The following is a 9,951-nucleotide window of genomic DNA, read 5'->3' as shown; positions in this document are numbered from 1 at the left end:
GATGCCATTTATTCTGGAGCTAGTGGCTATTTCTAAAGTATCTTGTAAGAGTACAGTCCTCATTTCCCCCCATTCTCTGAGGAAGATGCTTTTAAAGCTACCAGGTATTGGCCTGGCTGGTGTGGCTCAGTTGGTTGGGGCATCATCCCATAGTCATGGGTTCTATTCCCAGTCAGCGCACATACTCTCTCTTCCTTCTTCTCTCTAAAATCAATAAACATATCCTTGGGTGAGGATTTTAACAACAACAACAAAAAAGATACCATGTATTAAATGACTAGTGTGTGCCGAGCACTTGACATATACTATCTCATTTAATTCTCACCAGACCCCTGTTGAGTATGTATCAGTCTCCTCAGTTTGCAGATGAAGAAATGGGGCTTGGGAAACTTGTTATCAAAGCAATATTCTACATTTACTAAGTGACTTAGGAGAAATGTGTACCCAGTTCCATGGGACTGAATCTCCTGTACTTTCTGACATACCAAAATTCTTCCATCGCTGCCAGTTCTGCCCATCTTCCAGTTTCTTTCTGGGCCATGCAGGTCTCCTCTGGCAGACTAGGAAATAACAGGGAAACAATTTATTGCCCTCCTGATGCAAAGATATCAATGTCAGGGACACCTCTGGCAGAGACACAGAAGCAGTAATTAATATTTCTGCCTAAGGCTGAGACTAGGATAAGAGAGGATGAGTGAGAGGGATAGAGCCTGGTTATTTTTTTTTTTAATCTGTAGTTGTCATGGATTCTCCAATACCCAGGTTGGGAGCAGGAGGAGAGAGAATATCTGGTGTTTCTGTTTAGAAGGGATTTATATGAAGGCCTTTATCTTCCTTTAGGGTCAATGAGAAACAGGAGTGGGGGTGGGAGTGGCTCAGTACTTGGAGATAGGGCAGATGGGGCAGAAGTGAGGGATGTTTCTGTGTCGCCCCTTGCCTGCCTCTTAAGTCTACAAGGCCCTGGTGGAGCCAGGAGCCCAATCTAGGGCTGTGATGGTCCAAGCTCTTCCGGGAGAGCCTGAACGCAGTCGGAGTGAAGGATTCGCTTCAGAACGAAGGACAGCTCCTGCCTCTGCTGTGGCCTTGGGGCGGGAACCCACCGGGTTCGCAGCCTCAGCCCAGAAACGGACTGCTTCCAACGCGGAGGACGCCCCGGGTCAGATGTCGGTTCGCTTCAACCAGTTGTTAAAAGCTGCAGCCGGAAACCTCCATCCTCGCTGTCACGCCGGCTGCGTGCGCCTGCATCGAGGCGTCGCCTCTCCAGTTCCGAGGGGGCCAGCTCGGTTTGTGGTTTTCCTTTGGGTCCGGTGTCTGGGCTCCTTTACCTGTCCCTGGCCTGGGTGAACCGCAGCCGCCGGAACGGAGATGAGAGTGGAAATGCTCTCCTCCGTGTGGTGATAGATCATGCAAACGGGTGACACCAGTTTAACCAATAAAACAATTTGAATCAATTAGCCGGCTGAGGAGAGTCCCGACGTGTAAAATGCATGTCAGCTCGAATAGGAAAGCATTGATTAACTCGGCCTGGCCCCGCCGCCTCCGCCACCACCACCGCCAGCTCCTGCTGAGCCTGCTAGGGTCTCCGGGCCGGACAGGGACTGACACGGATCAGGAGCCCCGGCCCCGGAGAGGAACATGGAAGGGCGGTGGAGAACCATCAGGAGACTTGTGCAAACTGAGGAGAAAGCAAAGGGTCAAAGAGATAGTGGGTGACGAAAATTGCTCAGGGACTCAAACATATAAAAAGGCTGTAATTCTGCAGTCCAGCTCCAGAGGCCAAGGGAAGGCTTCTCTGGAGCACGGAGTCTGGGTTTGAAAAGCTGTTCTCCACCCCCCTCTTCCAAAAATATAATTGGTCTGACAGCTCAAACAGGCACCCCAGACTCCTGGGGGAAATACACTACCGTGCTATTCTTAGAATTATTTGTGCCAAAGTACTTGATCTGGCATCACACATTTCTCTTTCCAGTAAAACTTTTTGCATTAAAATAAAGTCGCAGGTTTGTATGGCAGTAAGACCCCCAAAGTAGTGTGTAAATGTTGGTGTTTAAAGATCAGATAAGTAGATGGATTCACTCCTAGGTGTGGATTCACTCCTAGGAGTAACCTGAGATGAGAGGGAAGGCAAAGATTGGTTCTGTTTCTCTTTTCAAGGAAAGATATTTTTAAGACACTTAAAAAGAAAGGATCTTTAAGGGGAAGCGGGGCTTTTGGGGGGCAAAGATGAGAACATGGAGAAAAAAAAAAGTGAAGACCCCATGCTGCTTCCTCCTCAGCAGTGACCAGGCACTTCCCTGTGGTACCTGAACTGATAGCACTTTTCATTTCACCCCATTTTCAGTGTTCAAATCAACCCCATTTCCAGGCTGTCTTGCCGTGAGGCTCTGGCTTTCCTTCTAGCAGCCTGGGCTCCAGGAACAGTGAGTAGGCTGGGACCTCGCTTTGTGGGAGCCCCAACCCAAAGAGGAGTTGGGGAGAACTAGGCCTGGCCCTCTGAGGAAAGGGATTTGTGAATGGCAATGACATTCCTCTGGAAAATGGGCTGGGTGGGCATAACGCTTAAGTTTTCCTTCTTTTTCTTTTCTCTTTTTTTTTGGGGGGGGGGGTGCGTGGGAGGCTCAGAGGGCACTGGGGAGGGAGCACTGGTTGACTTCAGCCCCTTAACACAGAGCCTATTTTGTGCCACGAATGCCTTTAGAAACTAGGAGATGGATGGAAAACCATCTCACTGCCATTTGAAACTTATGTCCAAACAAACACTCTAATTCTCATGACTCTGAAACAGTCTTCGGCATATTGGTTTAAAACAGCCGCAAATCCTGTAGCCCTTGCTTTTCTGTTTGCTTGGCTCGCCTTGGTTTCATTGACCTTGGATGAAGCGTTAAGGTTTCACATCTTCACTTTCCATTGATGTAGCGATGGCTTGTTGTGGATGCTATGATGGAGTCTGGTTGGGTTTCCAGGTTGGTGGAGATTGTAGATCGTTTCGAAGATGTGCCGGCCAAACTCTAAGCCTGTGTGTGTCAACAGGCGGCAATAGAAAACTCAGCTATAATTGTGAAGGGGAAACTTAAAGGATCCCCCAATCCCACTGCCCTGCATTTTGACTCCTCACAGCTGATCAGTTAGCAGGCAGGATACTGACGCTTCATCATATCCTAGGGTGTGCCTCCCTTTGGGAAAGCTATGGAAAATGGTTCTTTCTCATCCTACTTGTCTTCATTTTGGTGTGGGGTTTTTTTGGTGCATGCTCCCACATAGCTAGTTCCCTGAGAAATTTACTTTTCCCTGGAGACCTAGCAACTTGCTTAAGGACTGGTCAGGACTGAAGGCCTCCGGCCTTTCCTGTCTCACCACTTCCCTGTGCTGAGGTGGCCTGCAGGGGTCTTATAACGAGGGTTAGAGAACCACCCTGAATCAGGCTGATAGATGTGAGCACACGGGCGCTCACTGGGGCCTCACTTGATCATACGCTTTCTAAGGCAGAGAATGCCTTGCTGATTCTCTGTATCTTGTCCTAAAAAGCAACTCTCCATTCGACAGTAAGGTCACTCTGCATGCTTCCTCCCCAGTTTTTAGACTGGGCACCCTGTTTGAAACCTCCTTTTCTCTCTCTCTCATTTCACAGCGTTTCAAACGAGGGGCTGAAGGTATTCTATTCCCCGCCTGACTGTAGTGTCTATTTCTCCGGAGACAAAGTGAAGCTGCTGCTTTGTACCAGAAGGATCATTCCTGAAGGAGAGTGACTCCGAGACTTGAGGGGAGGGAACAATAACAGGCAGGGATGCAGTCACTTTAGAGGAGCCCTTTAGAATCTGGGGTCTCCAGGATCCACTCCCCCGATGCACGCAGACTTCTCGGCTTTCCCTTCCTAGATCAGATACGTGGCCCCCCGCACTGTGGCTGCGTTTTGCTGCGGGGCTGGGAGGTGGTTGTCCATGGAGGGTTGGTTAGGTGTTAGCTTTCGTGCCTGCTCCGAAAGGATCTAGAAGTGACTCGCTCTCGCCTTCGCTTTCCCCCCTCCCTCCCTCCCTGTAACACGCCAGCCGTTCTCAGTCGAGTGTCAGGGAGACGGTGACGTCACCTTGCCCGCTGGGTGGCGTCCCCTCCGTCCGACTCGAGTTCCAAGACAGAGAAAGGCACTGTCAGACTGCGCTCCACCTGGGCTCGCCGGCCGCGGTTTCTGCGCGCCCACACTTTCTGCGGCCAAGGGGGACGCCCTGCCGCAATTCGGGCTGTCATTCTCCCCTGACCGGAGTTCGGGTTCGAGCGCCATTGAGCGCCAACGAGCTCCAGGACCTTCGCGCGGAGCCCTCCCGAGTCCCGCCCTCTGGATTCCAGGACCCGCTTGGATGCTTCCCTTCCGAGCGCCCTCGGGAGATGGACCGTCAGCCACGCGCGTAAAGACACCAAGGGGTCACCAGGTACTGCGGGAACCCGCCGGCCCGAGCTTGGCACACACGCGATTCGCTATTGGAGATCCCCAGCGGGGGGTTCTCCCGGTTAGGAAAGGGGCAGCGGTGGGTTTTCGGCGGCGAGGTCGGTTTGGGATCCGGCGGAGTTCAGTTGGGGTCGTTGGCTCCTGAGTGGGATAAGGAAGTTCTCCAGCTTCCGTTGTCAGTTCCACTAACTTTTAATGGTCTCTTCTCCCGCTCGCTCTCTTTTTTTTAGAAACCCCATCCCAAGCCCTCTTATTTGTGTCTCCGCTATGACGGGAGTTTCTGGGAGGGCTGGGGGTAAAAGAGGAGACACTTCTGCTCCGGCTACAGCTGCTAAGGCTGCGTGCGGGTTTGTAACGCAAAACCAGCTCTTCGCGGGGGCCAGGCCCGCAGCGCTCCATTGCCCCAAAGCGAGCGTTCCCCGTTATCCCAGGGCCTTATTAAGATAATAAGAATCTTGTTTGGGGGGTGGGGGGAGGAAACGAGCCTTGAAGGACCATTGCGGAAGCTAGAGCTGGCGGTGACAGGCCCAGGGATCACCACGCCTTGAATGGCCATGTAACGCCCTGTCCCCTAGAAATACCGTCTCTGGTCTCTTCTCAGTGACAAGCCAGGCTCTCTCTCATCTGGTTTGATCGGGTCGAGGTTTGTTCAATCTTCCTGGAGGCCACAAAAGGTAATGAGAGCTGAGGACCCAGAGGGCAGAAGGGCAAAGGCAATGGGATAGGTGTCTCGGGGCGGAGAGAGGGCAGGAATATGACGGTTTGGGTGAAGGAGTAAGATGGTGCATCCTCTGAAGTCGCTGTGTACTTGTCCGCATGTGGCCGTGCTGCTGCCTCAAGTGACTTTCCAGGGCAAAAGGTAGTCGTGGCCGCTGTGCCCCACATAAGGTGTGGCTGTAGGTAAGTCACTGTCCTCTTTCCTAGGGAATGAGCCACTTTTCTGGTTTAGACTTATCTGCCTGGTCACCAAGGTTTCTTTCCCTTGCTTTTTCTCTTACCTTCAATTATCGGGTTATTTTCCCTCATTATGGTATCCCAGGGAGAATGGGAATTTTACCGCAGGCCCAACCCAGGGCTTCCGCTTCAATGCTGCCACAGATTACCTGGCCCACAGATGATCTATACTGTGGGACACATCGGCCTGAAAGGCATGGGGAGATCTATACAGATCAGAAAAAAACTGTCACAGAAAATGGTTCACCTTACACCTAAATTTGCCGTTGAAGCCCGTCCATAATGATCACCCAAAATTGTTAGCTTCTTTGCACTGTTTCTGGACTTAACACACTCACCCGTGCTTATTTGTTCGTTGTAACAGAAATGACAGGAAAACGGTTTTTAAATGTTTACTAGTCGACAACTTCATCTTTTTAAGCTACCTATCGAACCAGAACCGCTCAGTTCAGAAAGTGGCTTTTTGAAAAATTGAAAGCGCAACGCCCTATTTTGGTTGCAACCATGCACATGGCTTTGTACATTTTCCCCATCTTTCAAGAAAAGAAGTCTAATTACAGTACGAAAATACATAATGGCAAAGATGAGGGGGGAGGGGTTTCATTTTGCCTTAATGAGCTCTGTCTCAACCACGACTGAATTTCTCCCAAGGAAACCACAGATACCACAAGATCACTTTTTAAAAGGTTTGGGTTTATTTTTTTTTTTTTAACCAAAGTCGATTTCCAGGCAAATGTTCTCTTTTTAAATTTGGGTTTCCATGGTCAAGCTCCAGTTGTCCATAACTTTTGTAATCTGTACTAGTTATAACTGTCGTCCTTATTTCTAGCAGGCTTGCCACTTATTCTAACAGCTTCTATAAATAAGGGGATAAGAGGTAATGTCTTTGGTTTCTTAGGAATTGACTGCTTTTAAAAGAAAACACATAGCTAATTTCCTTTGGATGATTGGAACAGAAATAATAAAAAAGAAATCCTTCCAATCCACCATTTCAGAAGGGCGACCTTGAAGAAAATTGAGAGATTACTTCCTTATGTCTGAAACTTGGTCCCTCGGCCCCTGGATAATCATGTCTTAGTCTAAGCAAGGACGTTTTTATAATTCTTCAGGTAGGGACTCCACCCACCCCTCTGTTTTAGACCGAAAGGACTCTTATCAGCGCTTTCTCCTTTCCCTTCCAGTGTCCCAGGCAGACCCGGAGGGCTGGGCCAGGGCTCCCGCCGAGGAGGAGATGGCTTCCAGCCCGCTGCCGGGGCCCAGCGACATCCTGCTGGCATCCCCCTCCAGCGCCTTCCAGCCCGACGCGCTGAGCCAGCCGCGCCCGGGCCACGCCAACCTCAAACCCAACCAGGTGGGGCAGGTGATTCTCTACGGCATTCCCATCGTGTCGTTGGTGATCGACGGGCAGGAGCGCCTGTGCCTGGCGCAGATCTCCAACACTCTCCTCAAGAACTTCAGCTACAACGAGATCCACAACCGCCGCGTGGCGCTGGGCATCACGTGCGTGCAGTGCACGCCGGTGCAGCTGGAGATCCTGCGGCGCGCCGGGGCCATGCCAATCTCCTCGCGCCGCTGCGGCATGATTACCAAACGCGAGGCCGAGCGCCTGTGCAAGTCCTTCCTGGGCGAGAACAGGCCGCCCAAGCTGCCCGACAACTTCGCCTTCGACGTGTCTCACGAGTGCGCCTGGGGCTGCCGCGGCAGCTTCATTCCCGCTCGCTACAACAGCTCCCGCGCCAAGTGCATCAAATGCAGCTACTGCAACATGTACTTCTCTCCCAACAAGTTCATCTTCCACTCCCACCGCACGCCCGACGCCAAGTACACGCAGCCGGATGCCGCCAACTTCAACTCGTGGCGTCGCCACCTGAAGCTCACCGACAAGAGCCCCCAGGACGAGCTGGTCTTCGCCTGGGAGGACGTCAAGGCCATGTTCAACGGCGGCAGCCGCAAACGCGCGCTGCCTCAGCCAGGCGCGCACCCCGCCTGCCACCCGCTCAGCTCCGTCAAGGCGGCCGCCGTGGCAGCGGCCGCTGCGGTGGCTGGAGGTGGGGGACTGCTGGGCCCGCACCTCCTGGGGGCGCCGCCGCCGCCGCCGCCGCCGCCACCCCTGGCGGAGCTGGCGGGTGCACCCCACAGTCATCACAAACGGCCGCGGTTCGACGACGATGACGACTCGCTGCAGGAAGCGGCCGTCGTGGCTGCCGCCAGCCTTTCTGCCGCCGCCGCCAGCCTCTCGGTGGCCGCAGCCTCCAGCGGCGCCGGAGCAGGAGGGGGCGGCGCGGGCGGCGGCTGCGTAACCGGTGTTGGCGCCGGCGCGGGCGCCGTGGCCGGCGCCAAAGGCCCACGCAGTTACCCCGTCATTCCGGTGCCCAGCAAGGGCTCCTTCGGGGGCGTGCTGCAGAAGTTCCCGGGCTGCGGGGGGCTCTTTCCGCACCCTTACACCTTCCCGGCCGCGGCCGCGGCCTTTGGCTTGTGCCACAAGAAGGAGGACGCGGCTACCGCAGCCGAGGCCCTAGGGGGCGCGGGCGGCGCGGGCACGGGGCCCAAGGCCGGCCTGTCGGGCCTCTTCTGGCCCGCGGGCCGCAAGGACGCCTTCTACCCGCCCTTCTGCATGTTCTGGCCTCCGCGGACCCCAGGCGGGCTTCCCGTGCCCACCTACCTACAGCCCCCGCCGCAGCCGCCTTCTGCGCTCGGCTGCGCGCTTGGAGAAAGCCCGGCCCTGCTGCGCCAGGCCTTTCTGGACCTGGCCGAGCCCGGCGGCGCGGGTGGGAGCGCCGATGCTGCGCCACCGCCGGGCCAGCCCCCTCCGGTCGTGGCCAACGGCCCGGGCTCAGGCCCTCCGCCTCCAGCCGGGGCTGCGGGAGCTCGCGATGCGCTCTTCGAGTCGCCCCCGGGCGGCAGTGGCGGGGACTGCAGCGCGGGCTCCACGCCGCCCGCGGACCCCGGCGGTGTGTCAGGCGCAGGGGCCACGACGGCTGGCGTGGGCCCGGCGGGCGCCCGAGTGCCCGCGCCCCACCACCCACACCTCCTGGAGGGGCGCAAGGCGGGCGGAGGCAGCTACCATCATTCGAGCGCCTTCCGGCCGGTGGGCGGCAAGGACGACGCGGAGAGCCTGGCCAAGCTGCACGGGGCGTCCGCGGGCGCGCCGCACTCGGCCCCAGCGCATCACCACCACCACCATCACCACCCGCACCACCACCACCACCACACCCCGCAGCCGCCGTCGCCGCTGCTGCTGCTGCCCCCGCAGCCCGACGAGCCGGGTTCTGAGCGCCACCACCCCGCCCCGCCGCCGCCGCCGCCCCCGCCGCCCCCGCTGGCCCCGCAGCCGCACCACCGAGGCCTTCTGTCCCCCGGCGGCACCAGCTGCAGCTACCCCAGCGAGGACAGCTCCGAGGACGAGGAGGACGAGGAGGAGGAGCAGGAGGTGGACGTGGAGAGCCACAAACCCCCCGAAGGCGAAGAGGAGGAGGAGGAAGGTCGAGACCCAGACGACGACGAGGAGGAAGACGAGGAGACGGGGGTCCTGCTAGGGGACCCCTTGGTCGGGGGCGGCCGGTTCCTTCAGAGCCGAGGGCTAACGGAGAAGGGGAGCAGCCGGGACCGCGCACCGGCCGCCGCGGGCGCTTTCCCACTGGCCCTGAACTCCTCCAGGCTGCTGCCCGAGGACGGGAAACTGGGTGACCCCAGCGGCTCGGACTTGCCCCCGCCCCCGCCCCCACCCCTGGCTTCCCAGAAAGCGAGCGGCGGCGGCGACAGCAGCAGCAGCCCGGGCAGCCCGGTCCACCATCCATCATTGGAGGAGCAGCCCTCCTACAAAGATGTAAATATCCCCTTTAGGCTCCTTCAAGCTAATTATTATTATTTAAATGCACCTTTAGGCTGAATTGGTTACAAATGCGCAGGAAAGATGAATCACCAGATTTCCCCACAGAAATGAAATATTCAATGGGTTTGGGAGGGCTTCTTTCCTGCCAGTGGTCCTCCATAAAAATGCGGTTTCTGGTCTCTTTCTCACAAAGTCTTCCCCAGGCTCTGAGGCCTCCCTGCCCTCCTAGAGTTAAGTTAGCTGCTTGAAGAAGTTGGAAAAGACCAGGTCCTCCCTCTAACCCACCACTCTCCTTTGTCCACCCCCCCACCACAAGTTGATCACAATTGTTCCCCCCAAAACAGGGGAACCACAAAACTGGAGCAGTCTGAATAATCCTGTCTCCTTTCTGCTCTATCCCACCATGACTCCAAAATATATATATATATGTGAAAATACATTGACTTTGAAAGTTAAATTCAATTTTATTGGAACGCTTTCAATCAAGGTTGGAACCCCCAAGCTCTGTAACCAGAATGGACACATCTATTAGATACTGTGTCCAGTAAAACAAAAGACAAACTCTTCAGTAAGACCAGCTTCTCCCAAACCAATCTCCACCCACAGGAGCATGCTACCTGGGACCCCTAAAGACCAAAGTTAAGTTCAAATGGCTCAGCGTTCGGTATTCACTCACGTGTGCATAGAAAACACTCTCAAGGCCTTCAGAGAGAAGTGACTTTGC

At 55.4% G+C, this 9,951-nt stretch overlaps 1 protein-coding gene across 1 annotated transcript in view; it reads left to right on the top strand.

The window, feature by feature from the left end:
* Nucleotides 1–6,100: 6,100 nt before the first annotated feature.
* Nucleotides 6,101–9,951, top strand: part of SKOR2 (SKI family transcriptional corepressor 2) — a 37,656-nt gene continuing 33,805 nt past the window's right edge. The window contains exon 1 of the mRNA XM_054724173.1: nucleotides 6,101–9,221. Within this exon, the coding sequence (XP_054580148.1) occupies nucleotides 6,627–9,221 (2,595 nt within the window). The 5' untranslated portion in view covers nucleotides 6,101–6,626. The remainder of the gene's footprint in view (nucleotides 9,222–9,951) is intronic.

This window comes from Eptesicus fuscus, chromosome 12, assembly GCF_027574615.1.
Source record: "Eptesicus fuscus isolate TK198812 chromosome 12, DD_ASM_mEF_20220401, whole genome shotgun sequence".
Classification (NCBI taxonomy): Eukaryota; Metazoa; Chordata; class Mammalia; order Chiroptera; family Vespertilionidae; genus Eptesicus; species Eptesicus fuscus.
The sequence above is the reverse complement of the archived record's forward strand: the minus strand, read 5'-3'. Positions and strand labels throughout refer to the sequence as shown.